This window comes from Salvelinus sp. IW2-2015, linkage group LG20 (assembly GCF_002910315.2).
Source record: "Salvelinus sp. IW2-2015 linkage group LG20, ASM291031v2, whole genome shotgun sequence".
Classification (NCBI taxonomy): Eukaryota; Metazoa; Chordata; class Actinopteri; order Salmoniformes; family Salmonidae; genus Salvelinus; species Salvelinus sp. IW2-2015.
This window is the reverse complement of record NC_036860.1, coordinates 72,455,466-72,479,632: the sequence shown is the minus strand read 5'-3', so window position 1 is coordinate 72,479,632 and position 24,167 is coordinate 72,455,466. Positions and strand designations below refer to the sequence as shown.

The 24,167-nt window shown below is 44.9% G+C and overlaps 1 protein-coding gene across 1 annotated transcript; it reads left to right on the top strand.

The window, feature by feature from the left end:
• Positions 1-4,271: 4,271 nt before the first annotated feature.
• On the top strand, positions 4,272-18,903 carry LOC111981079 (serine/threonine-protein kinase 17A). The gene is made up of 7 exons (XM_024012218.2): positions 4,272-4,703; positions 10,261-10,473; positions 15,695-15,839; positions 17,191-17,317; positions 17,442-17,490; positions 17,668-17,847; positions 18,565-18,903. Exons 1-7 carry the CDS (start codon positions 4,606-4,608, stop codon positions 18,848-18,850), a joined length of 1,098 nt encoding a protein of 365 aa, XP_023867986.1. The 5' UTR covers positions 4,272-4,605; the 3' UTR covers positions 18,851-18,903.
• Positions 18,904-24,167: the final 5,264 nt, after the last annotated feature.

The following is a 24,167-nucleotide window of genomic DNA, read 5'->3' as shown; positions in this document are numbered from 1 at the left end:
GATATTTCTTCCAGTCCTTAAGTTCCCAATTCCTCCGGGTACGTTACACTCATCCCTTTCTCCCTCCACACGGATGATGGCAGACACCTCACGTGAGGAAGGATTGTGTGTCACATGATCTCAGCCTTGTGAGGAAAGATTCACTTAGAGGGCCCTTTGCCTTGACAYGTTTGTCTGTGTCTCTAGCTGGTCTCTCAGTGCTATTGGATGTCATTGGATTTGCAATGTTGTGACTGAGACAACGTGCCCAGCCACACCTCTGTGCTTGTTTGTTTCTTAGGTCATGTAAGACTTGCACACAATTTTATGCTACTCTTTTTCTGAATGGAGCCATTTAGCTTACGTACATAGCTAAGAGTTCAGTGTTTTCCCCTGATATACAGAACCATTCAAATGCCCATTGAAGAACATCAGGCACATAACTTTGACACTTTATCTACCAGCTCCGATCCAAATCTTACACATAAATTGGGTTTTTGTTAAACAAAAAGCGTTTTTTTTGTTTTTACCGACAGCAGTCCAGACCGATTGGTTCCAGTCCCTCTGAAAGTGCTCACGGTCCCCAGGTCACGGCTGAACATCTCGTATTTATGTGAGTTGAACTGCAGACTGGTAGGCTAATTCAATGGTATGTTTTCATTAGGTCCCAGGGGCCGAGTAGAGCCCCCTCTCTAACGTTGCCTGTCTGGACTCTGACCCCAGTTTTATGCAGGGTAATAGCGATGGGGGTCAAGGCTTTGGAATGCACCCAGCCCAGACTTAAGGTAACAATTTGAGGAGGCAGGCAGCAACATTACAGGGTTATGTAACCCATAGTCGCCGGTCCTTAATGACTTCACAGGCCCGCTGGAATGTCCAATTCTCAATAAGTCTCTCTTTTCACCGCTCTGTTTGTGGCAACACTAATTAGGTTTGGTGTTGTAACCTTAAACAAATCCTTTGTCTGTGCTGTCCTGTGCTGTGCTGTGCTGTGGTGGAAGAAGTACTAAATTGTCACACTTGAGTTAAAGTAAAGATAAACTTAATAGAAAATGACTCAAGTGAAAGTGAAAGTCACCCAGTAAAATACTACTTGAGTAAAAGTCTAAAAGTATATGGTTTAAAATGTACTTGAATACAGTGGTGGAAAAAGTACTGAACTGTCATAATTGAGTAAAAGTAAAAAGTAAAGTAAATACTATTTTGTTTACTTAAATACTGTTCACCAGACGAGTGGCGATTTTCTAAGTTGCATTAGTCGTTTTTAATGGCCACCTGACAACCATAACTAGATGCCTGAATTTTAGATTGGGTTCTTTCCATTTTTCTTTTGTTGTTTCATTATTTATGCATTCCTGTTCTTTCCCTCTTAGCTGCTCACATATCTCTCTCCTTCAGTATAAACACAGAGAATGAGGATTGGGCTATCATGGTCAAAAACAAAGCCTCACCCAGTTTCAAGATAATTATGTTGCCTACCATTATGACACCATTGATTGATATTCAACATCAGCAGCAGTACATTTGCATTCTGCTACAGCAGGACCCTGTAAGCTGACTGGTCCTGTGAATGAATGGCTTGATAAAGATCAACATTGCACCTTGCCACATGTGGTCTTTCCACTCTACACCATTTGTAAAGTGAGGTCATAACCTCAACCTCTACCCCCCCGCTCCCTTATTGTCTGGGATGTGTCTCAGCTGTGTAGAAAAACTATACCCCAAACAGAATGACCAGCTCTGTTTGTCCAGGGGGCAATCCACCCCAACACAGGGGCCTTCTGCCCTATAACATTGAACATCCTCGGCCCAGGCCAGTCGTGACGTCAGCAAGCCTCTGGCGCTTAGGTGACACATTTCCTAGGGGACGGAGCCCAGCCCAGGTCTGGTGCTGCTGCATCATGGGCCAACTTACTCTGCTCTGCTCTACTGCCAGTTGTAAACAGCAATTACTTAATGAGGATGCCTGAATTTCTGCCATGCATGTTGCCCAATTTACTGGGTCTCCATTGTGGCTGCCCAATATACTGGGTCTCCTCTGTGGCTGCCCAATTTTCTGGGTCTCCACTGTGTCTGACCAATTTACTGGGTCTCCACTGTGGCTGCCCAATATACTGGGTCTCCACTGTGGTTGCCCAAGTTTCTGGGTCTCCACTGTGTCTGACCAATTTACTGGGTCTCCACTGTGGCTGCCCAATATACTGGGTCTCCACTGTGGCTGCCATTACTGCGGTCTCAATGTGGCTGCCAATTGCTGGGTCTCCACGTGGCTCCCCAATTACTGGGTTCCACTGTGGCTCCCAATTTACTGGGTCTCCACTGTGGGCTTCCCAATATACTGGTATCTTCTGTGGCTCCCAATTTATACTGGGTCTCCGTGTGCCTCCATTTACTGGGTCTCCACTGTGGCTTCCTATATATCTGGGTATCTTCTGTGGCTTCCCAATTTAATGGGTCTCCACTGTGGCTACCCATATCAATATACTGGGTCTCCACTATGGCTCCCCAATTTACTGGTCTCCACTGTGGTCCCAATTTACTGGGTCTCACTGTGGTTCCCAATATACTGGGTATCTTCTGTGGTTCCCCAATTTACTGGGTCTCACTGTGGCTCCCAATATGCTGGGTCTCCACTGTGGCTCCCAATTTACTCGGTCTCCACTGTGGCTCCTATATACTGGGTATCTTCTGTGGCTTCCCAATTTCTGGGTCTCCACTGTGGCTACCCAATTTACTGGGTCTCCACTATGGCTTCCAATATACTGGGTCTCCACTGTAGCTTCCCAATAACTGGGTATCTTCTGTGGCTTCCCAATTTACTGGGTCTCCACTGTGGTCCCAATATGCTGGTCTCCACTGTGGCTCTCCAATATACTGGGTCTCCACTGTGCTTCCTAATATACTGGGTCTCCACTGTGGCTTCCCATTTACTGGGTATCTTCTGTGGCTTCCAATTTACTGGGTCTCCACTGTGGCTCCCCAATATGCTGGGTCTCCACTGTGGTCCCCAATATAACTGGGTTCTCCATTGTGTCTGACCTATTTACTGGGTCTCACTGTGGCTCCCCAATATACTGGGTCTCCACTGTGGTACCCAATATACTGGGTCTCCACTGTGGCTCCCCAATTAACTGGGTCTCCACTGTGGCTCGCCCATTTACTGGGTCCCACTGTGGCTCCCAATATACTGGGTCTCCACTGTGGCTCCCAATATACTGGGTCTCCACTGTGTCTGACAATTTACTGGGTCTCCACTGTGCTACCCAATATACTGGGTTCATGTGGCTCCCCATATCTGGGTCCCACTGTGGCCCCAATACTCTGGGTCTCCACTGTGGCTGCACAGGGAGGGAGGGATGCTTTCTTCTTTTTTGGGTCCTGATTAAATTATGTAATTATAAGATAAAGTGAAAACTGTGATCCTTGACAACTGCCTACTTTTTAAGTTATTTTGGACTTTAACGTGGTTACGGGGCCATGATATTTCAGGCCATGATATTCAGGCCATGGTAGTTTCTACTTTGTGTGTTCTTTGTTCTCATCTGTCTTCCATGAATAAGCTGCCAATGGATGGGGACATGTTGTGCATTCTTGCCAGATACAGGCAGCAGGGCAGGGCCTGACATAAATGTGCCACTCCCAGTGGTGGGTGAAGGATACTCATTGTTCAGGATGAGAGAAGAGTAGTTCCTAGCATCATGCCATGGTCAGTCTCACTGCCTGCATGCTTGCAGTATATGTGGAGAGATGCATGCCTCCACCTTGGTAAAACCTTGCCAAAGTAATGATGGACACATTTGATTGCTCACTTGCATACAGCATGTTCTTTACATCAAACTCTTATTGTTTTTAGGTGTGTGTGTGATGTGTGTGTGTGTGTGTGTGTGTGTGTGTGTGTGTGTGTGTGTGTGTGTGTGTGTGTGTGTGTGTGTGTGTGTGTGTGTGTTTTTGGTGTGTGTGTGTGTGGTGTGTGTGTGTGTGTGTGTGTGTGTGTGTGTGTGTGTGTGTGTGTGTGTGTGTGTGTGTGTGTTGCAAAATCTAAGCAGTAGGCGGTAAAGTTTGGTTACTTACTACCTGCATTAGAGGTGTAGTTGTGTCCATTTTTTTTTAAAGACATCTACTGAGGCAGTAGGAGTAGGCAACCTGTTGAATGCCACCCCAAGTGGGCTAGTGCCTGTCTATCAGCCGTGTCGTAGTATGCTCACTGACTTTAACCCTCCCCTTAACAAAGCCAAATTACCATTGGCTTTCATGGCACAGCGTCACTGAGAAAGGCTGGCTCTGCGATAGAGCTCATTGTTGGGACTGTCTGTCCACACGCAAACTAACATACAGCGCTTGGCTTGATTACAGCTGCGGTGTATTAGCAGTTCCTTCATACTTTAATGATTCATCTGTCTATTTCTTGCCAGTCAACGTCTATTTCTGAGGGTCACAGAATTAACCTGGGGATTTTTTGGGTGCTGAGAAGTTTGCTGTTCTGAAGTTTCATTACAGCTTATTTTTCTCTTCATTTAGCTTCCTCTATATTTTTTGTCATGAAATTAACTTGAACGTATTGAACAGCTAATATAACTTCTGTCAAGGAAATATATTTTATCTCTCTCCAATCGGACTGCAATAACAATGATGAACAAGAACGGGATGGTGACAAAAATTCACACGAGAATTAGGACCGATCCTTTCACGAGCAATTATGAGTTGCTTGGCAGAGAATTGGGCAGGTAAGTCGGTTGAAATGTTTAATAGGTTACCCTGTCCAGATCATGAAATGATGAGATAGAATAGATGTCAATGCACTAAACACTGTTAATTCTTTCAAGCGAGGAATCACAAATTTGAAATGTTTGTATTTTTCTCTCTGCACGTGCAAACGGGAGTAAGTGAACATTTCACCGTGTCGGCCCAATCCGGTTGAGTGGCGCTGGCACTGCCATGGAGACTCTCGATTTGCGCCCATTGAATTGTTTTGTGTGGTTGGCTTTTCTTTTTTTTAAGGGAAATCTGTGGGATGTATTCTTCTTCGTGTGAGCCCTGATATTTCTTTAAGTATAACCAGCCTGGTCTCATTGACTAGACGTAACATAGTAAACGTAATTCTGGAGACACTTAAATTAGTATGATATGTTACTTTTGGTATGGTTACTTATGGCAAAAAAAGGTTGGTTGGCCAGGCGTATAACGTGAACGTCTAGCATGGGTGTTGGATTCTCATCACAAACAACTTTAGCATTTTAGCTACTTTGCAACTACCTAGCATGTTAGCCTACCGTTCCCCTAACCTTAACCCTTTACCTTAACTCCTAACGGTGGGGTAAAGTACTTCAGTACTATATGTTTTTGTGTGTGTGTGGGGGGGTGTATCTGTACTCTACTATTTATATTTTTGACAACTTTTACTTAACTACATTCCTATAGAAAATAATGTACTTTTTACTCCATACGTTTCCCCTGACACACAAGTAGTCATTACATTTGAATGCTCAGCAGGACAGGGAAATGGTCCAATTCACACACTTATCAAGAGGTCATCCCTACTGCCTCTGATCTGGTGGACTCACTAAACACACATGCTTCATTTGTAGAGTGCTGGAGTGTGCCCTGTCGATCTGCTAATAACAAATGTAATTATGCCATCTGGGTTGCTTAATAGAAGGAATTTGAAATTATTTATTTCACCTTTTTGTTACTTAAGTATATTAACTAAATACTTTTAGACTTTTACTCAAGTAGTATTTTACTGGGTGACTTTCACTTGAGTCATTTTCTATTAAGTTATTTTTACTTTTACTCAAGTAAGTACTTTTCCACCATTGACTCTTAACCCCAACTCCTAGCCTAGTGAACATTAGCAGCTAGCGAATGTTAGCAACAACAAATTGGAATTCATAAAATATCAAACTTTTTGCAAATTTGTAACCTATTGTATGAATTGCAGTTCGTAACATACCATACTAAATGGATGATGGACAGCCACAAATGAATACATACCATATGAAAGGTATCATACTAAATGGAGTGTTAGGATTTACGTACAGAATAATGCGAAATTGGTATTAAAAAGTTGGTATTACGAGCTCTGTTGAATTATGATAACAGCCTCTAATGCACAATTGCATGGGTAGATCATTCTGAAAGGTGTTCATGACAAAGATGGTGGATAAATTAAGATAATTCACTCACACATTTACCATTGACAAAAAAATGTCAGTTCGGTCTACTTAACTGGGTGTGTCTCCCATAGACACAAATGCACTAGCTGCTGGGTCTGGTCTAAAAAAAAACAGCGAGTTGGGTGTCTCACTCCCTCTCCTGTTAATGATCTTGTAGGTGTTCTTGGGAGTCCACCTGACAACTGCGCAGTCACATATTTTCAGTCACAATAAAGAGCATCATAATTATGCCTCTTGTGGTCTGAGAACTGGTTTTGGTATGTAGGCTACTTTTTTTTCATGGCTGATTTTACACGAGTAAGGAGTTGATCAATGCGATGCTAATTTAACCTTGTTTTTCTATGTGGTGTTTTATTTTGGGGCAGATGGTATGTTGAATGTCACTTAACTCTGAAACGGGACCATTCTTCTGCTCATGATACACATACAGTATCAACACTAGCACCAACAAAAATGTCCTTCATTTGGAATTCATCCCAGCCTCGCGCAATGGCATGTGAGACTTATCTGATTCTCCTTCAATTGTGGCACATTCTGTCGCCTGTAAACAGATTTCAGATGTCAGAGGAGAACTTTACCCTAAATCCCTATATATCCCTTTAACTGCTGCTGCTGTGGGGGCTGTCGGTAGAAGGGTGAATATGCAATGCATTTTACCAGCCCCAGTCCCATTATTTGCATGAAATATGCTCTGACCTACATGTGCCATCACTGGACTCAGTAGCTCCCTATATCTCCACCATCCAAGAAATCTCTGGCACACACAAGTTAACACAGGAAGAGATGTTTGCTATTATTCTGTGTTTTCTTTCCAGGATCCAGACCATGCCTACAGCCTCACCCATGGCTGTTTGTTTGGGTCTGTTACAGTGGGCTATTTCCCTGCCAATCAGCCCTGTTTTGTCCTGGGGGTCAGGGTGGGGGATAACGTGTAATTACCATCAGTCTCCCTCCGCCCTGCTCCGGCCCCCTGTTGTTCTCCACAGATGAGTGTGACGTACCATGCATTTGAACCCCGACACTAACGTGTGCATTCCAAGGGGGTTGATGGGGAGGTCTCAGATTTTTAAACTCCCCAGGTCCAATACACATGGAAAATGTTTTATTTAGAAGCTGTTGACTAGGATTATTATATAATCTGGACTTGGGACATCGCTTCTGTCTCAGGTGATATTGTACCAATACCCCATGCAACCGTCCTTTATAACTTCATAGGGAGTGGGAGACGGGGAGATATTTCATTTCTCTCTCTTCTTGATAGTATGTAGTCGGGGGCTAAATAAAGACTCATTCACTTTGCCAGTTGGTAGCAGCCAGATTTCCCTGTCAGACACCATGGGACATCCTGGGCCAGCAGCCAGGACCTGGGGGTGCTGTTTGAGCTTTGAGAGAGTCCAGCATCCTCTCGACACTCCTTCCACCCCCATCTCTCTCTCTCATCCTCATCTTCCTCCCATTACCTCCTCGCCCCCACAACATCCTGATCTGGCCTCATAAATCCCATTAAGTGCAGGAATGTGAGCTGTGTTGGATGCCAAGAGAGCAGCTTGTCAAGATTAGATGGCCAGTAGAAGAGGAAGGATGGATCTCTCCCTCCCTTTCTCTCTCTTCTCCACTATGTGAATTGTGGCTCTGGTGAACCTGCTGGAGCGGACTTCCGCAATAACACCTTTGATGGCTTCTGAAATCTGCCCCTGATTGCTTCCCTTCAATGAGCCCCCCCCCCCCCCCCCCCGTCTGTAAATATGCTGACACAAATCAGCCATTTTGATAACGTAGAAGAGTTTTGACTTTGAGGACAAGTTACAAGAGTTGACATGAAAGGTATTGACTTTGAACTGGTTGGAACAGGTCCCTGTTTCTAGGTCAAATGGTTGTCCTCTGATATTTAGTTAGTGAAAATCTAGGCTATCTTCACTATGATTTAGAAGGATGGCAAAGGGGTTGTCATTTAACAACAATGTGTGGGTTTTTGTGTTTGAGGGGAGTTTGTGTGAGAGAGGCAGTTGAAGGCGGTCAGCTGTCTGTGCTCTCCAGACATGAGTCACTCCCCTTTTGAGAAACAGACCCCACAGAAAAAACAGTTTCTCAGTTAGATTAGTGCCATCACCACCACAAGTTCCTGGGTTGGTGTCTCTGCATACTGGATGAAAACTTCCTCTTATGATCCCCTGTTGATTTGGAGAGTGACACCTCATACATGCTGACGTGAAGCTGCATACTGATGGATCTGCAAATCAGGTGTTGGTGTGTCGGCATAATTGCCTTTTCTGTGGGATTTGGGATTTACACAGACTGTTAAAGACAACCTTCAAGGGGCAGACGTGGTTTCTGTCTGAGTGTCTTTTGGAAGCAGCTTCCTGCTCAAGGAGAAGGCTGACAGTAATGTCCTCTCTCACGGGTCAGACATTTTGAATTGAAGCATGTTGAATTTTAGGTTTGTATCCACCTCTAACCCCTGTGCTCTTGTCTCTGGTGTGTTACTACAGACAGTGTGAAAACAGCAGGGTAATGATGGCCTAGTTTAGCAACCTTTGACCTGTTGTCACCATCTTCAAAGGCTTCCTGTTTCTCCTCCGCATCGCCTGGGGTTTCTTTTAATTTCATCTGCAGTTCCCAGCACAGAGGTAGCTGCTCTGAACTTGGGGAATTGGCTAATTAAAGGAGAAAGGCTTTGACTTTGACTGGTTTGGGTCTTTTGATTTGGAACAATGTGCCCTAGCAATCCTCACTAGGGCTGGGAACCAGTGGGAGTGAAGAAAGGGGAAGGAGGAACAGCCCACAGGGAATGGGCCTGTGCCAGCTAACATATCCAGGAGGAGTAGCAGGCTTTGGTTTACAGCACCGCCAGCCTGGAGGAAAGATGTGAGAAAATGACCGGCACCAAGATGACATTCCATCCCCATACAGGCACTGCTTTTAATAGCAGAACTGTGCAGTTTCCATGAATGGTTACCTTTCACTGCCAGGCTCTGTCTAGCTGAGACATCTGACTCCAAAGCAGTGTCTGTCGTTTGTCAAGCAACATGGCAGAAACAGTTGTCAGTTGAATCAGGAAAGTGAGGGAAGGCCGAAATTCACTAACAGGGTTGCCAAATGATTTACTAAGTGACGTTGCGGCCTATTTTTTCAGGGGTTGGGAGGACTCCGCTGTGGCCTCCTGGACCCCCTTCTCCCCTAGTCCAGCCCCAGGGAAGTGGGTGGTCCTGGTCCTAGTGCAGGGGCTGCCATGTTTGCTGGTCAGCCTGCACAGGCCTTTGTGTGGCTGTCCGAGGAGATGCAGGGTCCTGCCAAAGGTCTGGTTGGAGGCGTTTGGGGAATTCCATTTGTCCCCCGCCGCTGTAAGAATGGGAAGTGTACAAGGCTCCTTTATCGTCCTGGGATGGTGTTTGTAGAAGGCTGGACACAGTGGGATGATTCTACACATCGGATTTCCTGCCCACACCCGCAGTCTGACCCGCAACACCTCTGCTGAATCCGTCAATGTACGCAGCAGCAAATGGAATGCTCAGATGGTATTCTAGAATTGTGGTTGTACGTTCCTCTTCTTTTCTCTGTGGGTGGGGCTGGTGGACAGACAACAAGCCCAGCTGTTGCGCTCCTCTCTTTATGTTGACTTTTAAAGAGTGCAATTAATCTTATCACCCCCTCGCCTGTCCATACAGCCACTCAGGCCCAACCGTCACTCCCGTCTCCTGCCTGTCAGGCTCTCCACTGTGGAGGAGGAAGAGGAGAGAGGGATATCTTACTACACTGATGAGGGAGCCTATCACTTGGTGTTCATCATCAGTCCTATATTGCGTAACAATGGTAGATAACTCCATGTGTATCCCTCTGTTTTGTAATTCCACTCAGCCCACATCTTCATTTTCCTTGGTGGTCTTTCAGTGGCCTTTCAGTTATTGGTTGCGTCATAATTGTTTGGTGCTGTAATTGCTGTTTATCTCTGCCATGATTACTCCCTGCAGGTTCATGGCCAGAGTCAATCAGAGTTACCGATAAGACATTGAAGACAACCAAATCAAACGTGTAAGCCTACTGTCAATTAAACTGTTGTGTTTCTGATTATTCAACATATCCCTTTCCCTTTTTATTTTTCTCTTCCCAGGGGAAAGTTTGCTGTGGTGAAGAAGTGCATTGAAAAGGCGACGGGGAAGGAGCACGCTGCCAAGTTCTTGAGGAAGCGTCGGAAGGGCGAGGACTGCCGCATGGACATCCTCAACGAGATCGCTGTTCTGGAGTCAGCCACGGCTAACCCTTATGTGGTGGCGCTGCATGAGGTCTACGAGACCAACTCTGAGATCATCCTCATCCTCGAGTGGTGAGTGAACTCGTATGCGTCGAAACGCAAAGACCATGGAAAAACGTGGCGTGTACAGTATGCGAGTGTGTGTTTGGATCTCTGCACCTCCCTTAGGTCATGTCACCAGTGATGGGGGGGAAAATGCTGGTGATGGTAATCTAGAAGACCTTTTAAACTCTCCGTACATGTTGACGCTCCACCACAATGCAGCACTGCCAGGAAAAACGGGATGAAATGATAAGGTTCCTAATGAGGGGGGAAATGAGAAACCATTATGCGCCATTTACAGAAAATACTTTCCGTCTCTGCAGGTTTTTCTATTTCTGCGTAGTTTCGAGGGGTTTTGATTGATGTGGTCGCCTGAGTCAAAATGTATTCTGCTTATATAAAACATGGGATTTTTTTTTTAATGTGATCTTTGTTTCAAAACCGCATGAGCTCTTGCATAGACAGGGTGTTGAGTGACGTGAATGCCAGAGTTGGGTTTCTTGAGAAATGGTAGATTACATCTCTCCAGTCTAACCCTAACGCGTCGACTTCCCGTGTTGCACTCTTTCTTCTGAGGATGCAGCTGCGTTTCACTCAAGAGTTTCTCACCTGAAAAACAGCTGCATGAACACGCAAGCCAAACGCACGCATGCCTGCTTGAACCTTGTAACCTTATAAGGAAATGATAAGTCCCCTGTGGTTGGTCGCTGTGCTCATAGCCACATCCCCGATTCTTGTTACCTTGTCTGACTGTGATTGTGTCAGTGTTCCTGTAAACAGACGGACGAAGATGGACCAAATGACTCGGTCTAGAAGATTCCTGACAATAAGTATTTGTTACATGATACATTCTTAAGGAAAGCTAGCATCAGTCAAATGATTTCATCATGTTTCAAAGCATCCATTCCATCCAGACACGGGTGAACCAGTCAGCATCTGTGCTGCATCCATCTGATCAACAAAGCACGGAGGTCAGGGTGGAAGGAAAGGATCTGTCTGGTGTCATATCCTATGACCACTATCTAGTGTATGTGTCATGTCTGTCCTCCATGACCACTCTGGTCTCATTCTAATTAGGAGCCAGATGGTAATAAGCGTCGTACTGATCCCCAAGCCCCATTTGACAAATAGACAACACCAATCAGTTAATCTAGAAGACCAAAAGACGGTGTCCCCTCCTGACCCTGGTCTGGTCATAAACCACCCACATCTCCACCCATTCCCCTCCTAGACATAGAATGCTCCTGCAGAACAAAAGGTTCCCTATACGGGGGGGAGGTGGTGGTGTTATGTGCTTGGCCTTGGACCCCAGTGTGAAAAGAGGAAGCAGAGCCACTATTTCATGCCTTCAGGGGGTCAGCTCTGCAGGGGCACGCACTGGTCCATAGCCCTGCACTAGCTGCCAAATAACTTTGCGCTTCCTTGTGCGGTCTTCCTTTGTCTGTTTGAGAGATTCTTATAGGCCTATGTTCATCCAGATCCCAGTATAGGTTATGGCTCCTAGTGAAATCCCCTACTAACTTGGTAATCTGCAGCCATTGAGATGCTGTTGCAGCCTGTATGACTGTGAACTCTTTTCCTGTTAAAGGGCTCTCTGACCTCAGCGTGGGCTTTGCTGCAAACCAGAGAATAATGTTCCGTTCCCTGTGGGTTTACATAGAAGCCGTTAGTGACGCTCTCAAAAGTAGCACACACACAAAGTAGCATACTCATACTCACACATTGGCACACATTGGTCTGCACATAGCCACAACCACATCCCCACGCGACGTATGAGAAATGGAAATGATAAACAAAATTTTCCTCATCAGTAAGTTTAAACCCAGTCTGCGCGAGCACCGCAAACACACCACATAGCGACTAGTCTAAACGAAAATGCCACTTTTTTTAATGAGAAATGAACCTGCGTCGTCTCTGCTTAGAACGCATTCTGACGGTTTAATCAGAATGGTTTTCCGTACTCGGGGCACAGTCCATGGGCTGCTTCTGATGGTGGGGAATAGTTGCAAGAAATACATTTCTTCAATGGTTCTTCAACAAACATTAGATTGTCATCTGTGTTCCCAACTCTCTACATGTCTTCTCAAGGAAAACCCATGGTGTTACCAGAGATCAAACAACCCTCTAGGATGAGACCAAACATCTTACGTTTTTGTCATTTTGACAAATACAGTATTGTGCAGGTGCATTTCTAGAGGTCTACGTTATATGTGGGGAAATTAGATGAACCAAGTCACCTGACGTTAGCTGTGTGTACACTGTGACCTTGAGAAACTAAGGTTTGGTCCAACCCTCACACTACATATTTGTTTATCATCTGGCAAACAATACACGATACAAGTGTTGTGAATACTGTTTCACCTCAGAGGCCTTGAACTCATGACACTGCTGTAAACTGAGGTAACTTCAGATAAGAGGAACTCAAAATCCTAACCAATTACAGGCAATCGGATAGTCTTGGGAATGGCAGTCCGGTCCACAGATTGCCCGGCCAATCATAACCCTAAAGCAGCTTTAAAGCTTTACAGGGTATGTTTCTGAAAATGTATCACTTTGACTCGCTTGATCTTTCAGCGTTGACGGAATCATTCCTGAGGTAATTTTTTCTAGAACAGTTTTTCAGCCCCTCTGTAATTGGGAAAGAGGGTGATGTTTTCTTCTCCCCCGCTGTCCTCCTAATTCTGCTTTCATCCTCAAGTGTAACGGTATCTGATGTTTTTACGTGGGTATTGAAACATCTTACGTAATGCAAATTGAAACCCTCACCTCCAGTCCATGTCAGCCATTTATCTTTGTCACTTCAAATGTATGCAGTCCTCAGATAAGTAAATGGATTATATACGAGTCTTTGACCCACATCTCCACTGTCTGGCATGGGCTGGCCTTCATTTAAAACTGCAATAAAGTCTTCAGGAAATCTTTTTAGGAACTAGTAAAAGTGTTTTTGAGGATGAGGGCTGTCTAATAAATTGTATTCCAATTTTCGAAATGGAAAAACCTCCTTGAAAAACAGTTTGTACCGAGTTCTCTTCGTTCTAGTAAGGTTTGACACATCAAGTCTCCTGTAACGGAGGATGAGTGTTGTCACAGCATAATCCCATCTAAATGATGACAACTCTGAAACCAGAATATGTACTGTACTGAGTACACAATGCAGTCAACACACAGGCCTTGTGAGAAGTGATCAGTAGTAGGCTTTGAGGTTTGGTAGCTGGCCAGCAAGAGTAAAATGCCTATTCCTGGAGATCTTAAGCCCAGACTAACCGAGTTGGCTTGTGAGAATGCAGCCAATATCGTGAAGTACATACGTAAATACACACTCTGTCCCACATCCTCTCATTGAGAAGTCATGGCTCGTCGGTCTTCAGCTCATTCTCAAGTATCTCTTTGACCGCCCTCCGCCCAACCCTGATGTTCTGCGGGTGACGGCTACTGTGCGTCTCTTTGATGGGACTCTGCACAGTTCTTCTGTCTTAAGTGGATGGGGAAACCATTCCATGTCATCTGTCTGCTGACTGACAGTGGGGAGACTGATCCACCGAGGCATAGAGGGAGAAATGAGACCATACAAACATGATGGCAGGAGATGTATCAGATCTTTCCATAGTGCTTGGAAAGTATGTCCTCAGTCCATTTAATTCCTACAGGATGGGTTTTGTTAGTACTAAAAGCCTCGTCTCCTTCTAGATGAGTTTATTGAAGTACTTTGGAGGGTATCTTTGTTTCCGCCTATTGGTAATTAGTTCAAACGGGGAAAGGAAGGGGTGGGATAATTAGACCTATTTGAGTCAATTGTATTCAATTGAGACCCGGCACATGGAACAGATGAATAATGAGTGGCACGATCAGTTAGCTTTTAAAAAAAATTGTATCATGCAGTTGTCAGCAAGCATAAATCCAAGCCATGCTTCCAACGACACACTGATGTCTCTCATTTCCTCTCGACCCCCCCAAAACTGGTAAACTAGGCCTGCTATGCACATTTGGTATACATGGGTACTGTAGGGACTTTGGAGGGGGGGTCAAAAGAGACGGCCAGCAATAAATGCGTGGAGCCCCAAACGAAAGGGGATTTATATGGCCCACTGATGGATATCCAGGAAAACAGGACCTCATATTTTCACAGCTGAGGACAGTGAAGGTGAGGATGCAACGGCGCGAGGCTAACCGGGGATTGGGTGGTGTGGTTATGTAACAGTTATGCCCGGGCCATGGTCGCAGATAAAAAGCATGTGTGCTGACTAAATCCCCCACACATGGCTGTGCTATTTGGCAAGCATCCTCTCTCCAGGCTTTTCATCTGCTTTGGAGAAACATCCAACACAAATCTGCCATGTCCCGGACGGCATTGCTTACCATTGTTACACAAGCATGACAAGAATTGACAAACCAGGAATTTGGCTTAACAAAAAAGATGTCAGCATTTTAATTTGGTAATTAGCCTTTCTATTTTCTAAGTGGATCCAAAAATAGGATAACCCCCCTAATCCTGAGTAGTTAGGAGTGGATGCCCAGATTGAATAAACTTCCAATTTTTGGGGAGCGACACAGCAGTATGGTGGTAATCCCAGCAATTTAGTGTTCTATCCACTACTGTAAAACTATGGGATCGTTTCAGTGTCCTGTCACTGTCTCAACTCTTTATTATACGACAGGGATCTCTAGTTTGAGAGATTTGAGAGAGAAAAAATCCCCCTTTTTTTAAAAGTTTTTGACTTAACTGATCTGGAATGTGTGTGTGTAAACTCTGGCAAGTCTTATCCGGGGCTGGCACTGACTGATATGGGTCCTCGTATCTCGAGTCAAAGCTGAGGTCAGGGAGGCACCATTTTTCTTCTGATTTCCCTGTGGGAACGTCGGAGTGCCACAGACAGGAGTCACATGCTTTGTGTGTGGATGTGGAGCATGGACCCTGTTCCCAAGCCCAAAGTACAATAACCACAGGGCCTGTTGCGTAACTTTAAAAGTAGAAAATCACGGGCTAGGGCTCGACACACTTCACCGTGTATGTGATAACGGGATAGAGGTGGGTTTGTCATTGTCATCATGTTTGAGTTGATAGTGGTACAAATGCAGTGATTTACAGTGTAAGGGTGTATACTATTCATGAGTGTAAATGCTTTACAATGCATAATCAGCAATCGATCACAGCAGCCCAAGTAAAAACTACAGATATAATAACCATGTACTGTTTGTTGTTCATCTCGTCACCATGGCTCTATTTTGATCCTCCATTGCCTCTGTTTTCCAGTGCCGCCGGTGGAGAGATCTTCAACCAGTGTGTTGCGGAGAACGACGAGGCCTTCACAGAGAAGGATGTGATCAGGTTGGCCATACAGATCCTCACCGGCGTGGCCTGTCTGCACCGCAACAACGTGGTCCACTTGGACCTGAAGGTCAGTAGAAAGCTCATCTCGGAACCCAGAACCAAATCCGCTACTAGTTACGGCTGTCAAAGCGAGAGACTAGTAAAAAAAAAAAACAGGGCACCCCTGGAATGGTCGACTGTTTCTCAACTGCCATATTTCTCCCCTTAAGCAATGAGAAACCCTTAATGTGGCAGAGCAGTAACTCTTCCTGTACATGGGACATGTCTAGCAAATAAAGACGCCCATCCAAGTTACTCTGTCAGCTTTTAACGAGTGACAACTGTTTTTATGTGAATGCTGCATAGTTCTCGTCCCGGAGTTCCCGCTCTTACAAATGAACCCTGTCAGGGTCTGGTTTCTCTCTAGAACTTATTTTGTAAAATACTGCAGGGTTGTGTCACAGAAGACACAGAACAAAAGCTGTAAGTCTTATAGGTTTGTTTTGTCTGCCCAGTGATGTCAAAAACATTTTGTATTGTTGATAATGATGAATAAAAAGCTGTTTTGGAGCGTGTTAGAACTTGGCAGACAGGTTATATATGAAGAAACCCTCCTCTGATCCAGGGGGTTTATGAGCAGCGTTTTTGGGTGAGGGGGACTGAACCGACTGTCCCCAGACTAGATTTGATTGGCTCCCCATTTTCCTTTTCTACTCTCCCACTGATAGACAGTATTAAATCTATTCCTGGTGAAATGTCACAGGCTTGCTGTCTCTGGCTCTGGTCTGTCTCTCTTGGTCCTTCATTTATCCTAGATTTTTTATTTTTATTTGACCTTTTATTTAACTAGGCAAGTCAGTTAAGAACAAGTTCTTATTTACAATGACGGCCTACCCCACCAAACCCTCCCCTTACCCGGACGACGCTGGGCCAATTGTGCGCCGCCCTATGGGACTCCCGATCACAGCTGGTTGTGATACAGCCCAGGATCGAACCTGGGTCTGTAGTGACGGCTCTAGCAGTGCCTTAGACCGCTGCGCCACTTGGTCCTCCAAGATGTCCTGGCCAAAGGCCCCAGGCCAGGAATCTAGCCAGTATGACCCGGAGGTTAAGCATCGTACATGATATAGGAGCCAGCTAATCTGATAGGCCCTCCAAGACATCCCACCTTTCCTTGGAATCATCTCATAGGCTAAGGGGATGAACCTGGTTTAGTGATATTGATGTAACCAAATTGAAACCCTCTGGGGCTGTACACTCTGTGGGTTTGGCTTATTCATGTAGAGGTAGATTAGACTCTTTAGTGGGAGGCCTTGAGTCTCAATGACTACTCAACTGATTAACTATCTATCAAGCATGGTATTTGACCTCTGTCAATTCACTTATCATGCACTCTTTGGATTTGGTCTCATCTGTCTTATCTCGGTCTCTCCCCTCAGCCCCAGAACATCCTGCTGACCAGTGCCATCCCACTGGGTGATATCCGCATCGTGGACTTTGGCCTGTCCAGACGCATGGACAGTGTGACAGAAGTCCGAGAGATCCTGGGCACCCCGGAGTATGTGGGTGAGTCCTGCCTCCTGGCTTCTGCAGTCGGTTTATATCAATAAGGAAGATAGATAAGCAATTCTTAACTTCAGTACTGTAAAATGTTTATCAGGACTAATTGCCGTTGTCTATGCTATTCCAGCTCCAGAGATCCTGAACTATGAACCCATCAGCATAGCGACAGACATGTGGTGGGTATGCGCTAACGGGACCGTGTCAAGCAGATATCAGCTAGTGTCCTCAATACATCTYGKTTTTTCCAGAAGCCATAAAATATTGATMWCMMSMSMSMRCYMCASWGKRRAWMTSWGAGAAAWAYWYYYCCWYRTSTYKTRKWSTSWSACMYYTYYCYCYYCYYCWYCTCTCAGGTCCATAGGGGTCCTGACCTACGTCATGCTGACGGGCGAGTCTCCGTTCCTGGGGGACAACAAGCAGGAGACCTTCCTGAACATCTCCCAGGTCAACGTGGACTACTCCCAGGATGCCTTCGAGGGCGTCTCCTCCCTCGCCATTGACTTCATTAAGACCCTGCTGCTCAAAAACCCCAGGTGAGGAACAGGATAGGTCCAAGAATCAACACTCAATTAGTTCAATGCCACAGCCCGACAGATGGATGTTCTCCCACCTGTCCCATAGTGAGTTCAATGCTAATTAACACGTGAGTGATGTCATTCATACTGCTGTTTGCGGCACATCCTCGTTAAGTCTCCCGATGCGTGGTAATGTATATGAACAATTTAATATAAGGATACGGGTCCTTGTTACGTTTCATCTATTAACACGTTCTGTGTCACCACTGTCACTATTTGGCCAAGTGTTCCAGCACAGAAGGGCTAGATACTTTATGTCACCATCATGTCTCAATGACAAACAGCCGTAGTCTATCGCTGTGATCCAGGGCCATAATCTTCACTCAGTATAATTTAATTGCTGCAGATTATCGGCGGTATAAAAAAGTGGGGAAAATTCCTGTGTGTCTGAGTAATCCCAAAGAGGGGAAAGGCTGGGATGAAAAAGTGGGCTTTGGTGGTTTTTCAAACAGACTGTCAGGGAAAGAGAAGTGTCTGAGGGAAGGGGAGGGACAGGAAGTTGTATAACTGCATATTTGTCACCTTTTTACCATTGGCTTTCCTTTACATATATTCACCTTAGCTATTTCAGTTTTACGTTCAAAACGGATGAACAGAAGCTTTAAGGTCCTTGCTGCCTAGACATTCATGATTGATTTGAGATCTGACACGCATCCTCTCTGTCTGTGTCCACAGGAAGAGAGCCACTGCAGCGGAGTGCCTTAACCACCCCTGGCTGAATGGACCAGCTGACCTCTACACCCAGCTCCACGCCAGTTCTCTACCCTCATTGGACGAGCCTGAGACCAGCCAATCAGAGTCTGAGCCTGAGAGCCCGGCACCCTCCCCAGAGCTGGAGGGCATGGGTTCGTACATGATGTGCCCCGGTCAGGTAGACCTGAAGACAGGCCGCAATGCCTTTTCCTTCACTTCTGAGCCCTTCCCCGCGCTGCCAGAGATCCAACAGGAGCTCATCTGCTGAGGAAGGGCTCCACTAGACACTGTGTGTAGTGACTGACTGGACTGCTGTCACAGAATGGACACTGTCTGGAAGCCAGTGAGACCTGGTCTGGTCCGACGCAGGGCCTCCAGCTCTGTTTGACTCTGTATGTGTGCTGCTGCTACTGCTGCGATGGATGTGTGATATCTGTCTGAGCTCAGCTGACCGTGTGCAGTAAATCCATGCGTGTTTGATGCATGTTACCCTGTGCTCATTAGTGTGCTGATGTCTGGTAATGAGCCACACTGACACACTTTTAATGCATGTGTAGCGAGGGTATTGTAACTGTATGAGTGTTGTGAATGGAAGGAGTGGGCCAGTTCTTTGTGCTCGGCTATGAAGACTAGAACAGTGGGACTGACTTCATCCATCACTTGGTCTGGTCTGCACTCTCAGTGAAGGAAGTCCTGCTTTGTCCCAGGCTGGGTTGATCCCATGTTGGCCCTCAACCTGGCTCTCACCTTGGCTGCCCTTCACGTTCCACTCCCTAACTGACCTTTGAACCAGTACTTCTCCTCTCCTTTGTGAGGATGTAACTGCTGACCCTGAGAGGAAATGACGTTGGCCAACAGGAAGTTGGAACCACTTTGCTTTTGTTGAGGTCTGAGCCTTAAATGCCTTTCATGATGTTGATTATGAAGGATGCCTATGTGGTTAGACAGATGTCCCTAGATGAGATGCTGCCTACGCAGCAAAGGAAAACGAACTGACTGACTGTGTTAGGGGAGTGCCCTCACAGAAACCAGTCAGAGGGTTAAATAGTCTTCTCTGATTTTGTTTGTGTTCATATGACCACTTCAGGCCCCCCAAAATAGTAAGCCATCTCAATCACCACATCTAATTAAATCACATCCTTTGTTTAGTGGAAGGACAATCTTGATGTCAATTTAAAGCACTTTTTATTTTAAGAATGAACTACACAAATGGTCAGAAAGTAATAACCAAAGTCTTGATGAAATGGCTCAAAAAGCACAGTTTAGTTGAATGATTAATTAAGACACAAATGTACATGGCCACTTCCCACCATCTATTGTTAATATATTTGCGTCACTCGTTTCCACCAAGTGCCATATAGTTCACCTGTTGTGTTTCTGTTTATTCTTGTAAGATTTTTTGTTGTTGCTATTGTTGCACAATTTCCATGTACTCATGTTTGAAATATCAGTTTGCCATGTTGGATATGTCACAATATATTTCCCTTCAGGCTTTGTGAACTTTTGTCTTTTTGAAGAGGAAGTGACTAGGATTCAATGATTTGCAACCAATTGAAAGGCTTTGAAGAAAGCTCCTTTTGGATATGTGGTGTTTGAGAGTGAAGATAAATTACTCTTGAGGACTTCTCAAAAAGTACTGAAGTGTATATTGTTTGATAGTGTAAGAATAATCTGCAAAATATTTTTAATATCCATAATGTATGAACATTTTAATAATTATTGTATGCCTCTTTTTTTGTTTATTTTTATTTTTATCTTGACTCTGTACTTTTGACTTTCATTCCTGGTTACTGCTCATGAATTTCAGGCAGGTTTGCACTTGTGTCCAGGTGGACGTTACATTGAAATTAATAAATGTTTTTTGGCATGCCTCGCAAAAATTTATCGAAGAACAATAAATGTACATTTTGTATTAAACTATTCATCTTGATGAATTAACTTCATTGTGTGGTCTGTTTAGGCATGGAGCAACCACTGCTTGTCTTGTTCCCTCAACCACAAAGCTTTAGTCTGGTCAGAATGTAGTTCCTTGTACAAAGGACCAGGGAACACTTGTGACCCATTTTAACATTATTCTCCTCTTGTGTGCTGAATATTATGGTCTCTCCACTTGAAAAACATTCCTCAAACTACAGTATCATTAGTTTACACTTAAGAGCATTTCCCAAGTGTCCGTCTTTCCTGTTTTTGGTATTTTTGGGGAAACAAGTTAAATGCAAGAACAACTGCTGCGTTTCCAGAAATATCTAGCCACACTTCACAGGAAATACCACTTGAAAAGGGACATGCTGTGATGCTTTCTTCACTGGTGTGTGTGTGTGTGCGCACACACTGTTCAACCTGCTGCAAGTAAACAAGGGAGACAATGTTCCTGCATGCCAATGTTCTGGATTCTTGCTTTAATGTGCTCTTCCGCTGAGGGTCGGCACTGGGCCCAGTCCAGCTAGCTCCACTCAGGCCGTGTTGAGCTCTGGACTGACGGACAGACGGGCCCTGCCTGGAGTGACTGTTTCCCTTGAATATCCTGCTCCTTAGACCTTTGGAATGCAAGAAATGTTAGTAACTTTCCCTCTCCCTTTATTCACCCGTGTTAATATAGCCTTTGTTTTCTCGGCAGGAGTGGCTCTGTTTTGCACCATGGCTATATCTTCACACCTACCAACCCCATTCACACCCTCGCACGCACACATTATGCAAACCATGACAGAGATGATAGTCATAGCCTATGTTGCTGGGTTTCACACAGTTGCGGGAAAATTGTCCTGATATCTGGAAGACAGCCATTGTGAGTTTTTTTAAATTAATTCGGGTGTAGTTCTGTCAAGACCAAAGCCTTCACGGAAGAACTACAGCTCAAAACCACTGGACCAATACAAATGAAAAGAATAAAGCAAAGCTTCCATAGACACTAAGATAACCTGCTCTCTGGAGGAGAAGCAGATGCAAAGGCTTTGGCGTAGAGGTTTTCCTTTGGTTTAGCAGTCCTGGCCATCTCTTTCTACCAAAGCAGGACATACCAAATTGATTCAATGATCTGTTCCAGCAACTAACTCATCCCCATTGACCTTCGCCCTCACATCTCCAGCCATGATGTTAGTAGTACTCTGTGAACTGTGTTGCTGATGTACAAAACAAAATGTGGCCGTTCTGTTTGAAAATGTCAGACGTCTGGATGCTAAATCGTTCCTGCTTAAAGCAGCCAGCGAGCTTTTTGTTCCCTGGTAACCAAGCGTCCTAAAAGAGCAGAAGTTGTCACAACCTTGATCCCTGAGTTGAAAATGTAACAGGGAATCAGAAAAGCAGAACGTGGGGAAGAGGAGGAATCTTTTGTCTTCCCATATAGACTCCATTGACTGAACTCAACATCCCCAGTTACAAAACCAAGATTGACCATGTTTGACAACCGGTTGGAATTAGGGATCTGGACCGGTGTTCATTTGAATTGTTGGAGCGTAGGGCAAATACTATGCAAATAGAATGTTGGACTTTGTTTCCATAAGATCGTATCGATAGGATGTCATGAGAGATCTTCCTTATGAGATTAGTGTGAAGGCTGTTTGTATGAAAGACCAAGCCAACACACGGCCTTACCATGCTCTATTTCAATACTTAAGGACATTTAGCAGCTGACACCATGGGAATAAAATCTCCCAGACTTTTTGTTTATACCCCTGCCTACTTTATTTTTTTTCTCTCTTTTCTGTTTGTCTTTATCCGTCGCGTTTCTCTGGTGCTCTTTCATTCGCCCCGTTCTCTTCAATCTCCTAGAAGCTGCTCCCTCACACCTTACATAACGGGGAAATGATTTGATGCTTATGTTCCTGATTAAAGTTTCATTATGGTGTGATCATGTTGATGTCAGAGTAGTCAAGAGGGGGGGGGATCACAAAACAATCCCTGCTCAGGGCCTTGGAGGGGGTAGGAGGTTCGGCTGCCTTAGGATACTCCCTCCCTCTCTCCACCCCACCCCCTTTACTCTCCTCTCTCTCAGGACCTGCTCACCTTTTAAATATCAGAACTTGTATCCGTTTGACAAGCTTCGCATGTGAAAAATGATTAACAGCATTGTTAATGGTACAGCAATTAGATTCCAGTGAACTTTCTGTGCCATGTTGTTCAATAGGCAAGCCTGTCAATCTATCAACCCCTCAACACATGGCATTCCATTCCCCAGGCCCAGACAAATGATCCAACAGCGTTCCAGAAAATGTTGTAAGTGTAGCCTACAACATTGACAGTTCATTGACATACCAATTAACCTGGTATGTGCCTGTTTGTCTGGCCCTCTCCAATTAGTTGACTTGTTGTGTTACATTCCAGCATTGACCTCAAGTATCTCATGTCTTCAAGTGCAGTTCACAGTTCACAGTTCACTCACTGAGAAAAGACCCAGAGGTTCATGTCTTTGTGTTTCATGGCCAGTAGTGTTTCCTATTGATAACAAGACCAACCACGGCACGTGCAAATACTGTTCCTCTAATGTGCAGTGACGTTCTGCTTGTGTCCTCTATAGATATCAACTAACTAAGAGAAAATTGTCGTCACAAGTTAGTCACGCTTTGAAGAGAGAAAAAAATAAATTGTTCGGAGAGCACAAAGCCTATCCTAACCACGGGTAATATGTTTCTCATGACGAGGCATTCTCAGACAAGACATTGAATGCCATTGGTTAAGCACAGCTATTTATTCTTTCCCTGGAAAAATCCTAAGAACACAAAAGCATTCTAAACAAAAAGTTGCCAGGTCAGATGGCTGATGTCTGTTTTTTCTCCGTCTGTGGCAACTGTATCCTGCCACAACATGGAAGAGGCAGGCAGCATTGACAGAAAGGATATTATTGAACTTGGTGATACTCCACTCAGGGTGAACTTCTCAACTTCAACTCAATACCTTCGAAAAGGCCCAATCAAAACAAGAGGCACAGCTAAGCCAGTCCTTATAGGGTTCATTTTCTGTGTGGTGGGTAACCTCACTGACAGCAATAAAAATACTGCCAAACAGTTGTTTGAACTGGAGTACTGTACATGCACACACACACGAACACTAACGCAAATACACGCAGGCACCCACAGTGAACTCTGTGGGCTCATTGTGACTCTGCTAGTGCGTAAGGGAGTCCAGTGTTTCAGAGTGAGGGGGAACAGAACTGAATCTGGTGGTCTGGATCATTCAGAGCTCTTAGTCATTTCCATCCCAATCACAACATGCACACTGTTCACTTCAGCTCTGGAGTTCTGGGGTTGGGGAACAGTCAAGTACACAACACGCTCTCTAGCTGCGATAGGCTGATACGGTTGGTCTTTCCCTCCTCTCCCGGCCTTTCTCAATACCTCTCTACCCTGTGACTTCTACTCTGCCACGCTTGTAGTTGTCAAAGAGGAAGGGAACAAAACTCAGGCCTCCTGGATTTAATTGCAAGCTAAGACTTGCGATTCTTCAGTGACGCGACATAACTGCCACTTGGTGTGCCCATGTGAGTTGAGGATCAAAGACTATTTACCATGATGGTTTTATCTGGTGGCTGGCATTGGCTGTTTTTGGTTCTCGTTTGGTGACATAACTGTCATTTTGTGTGTGTGTGAAGG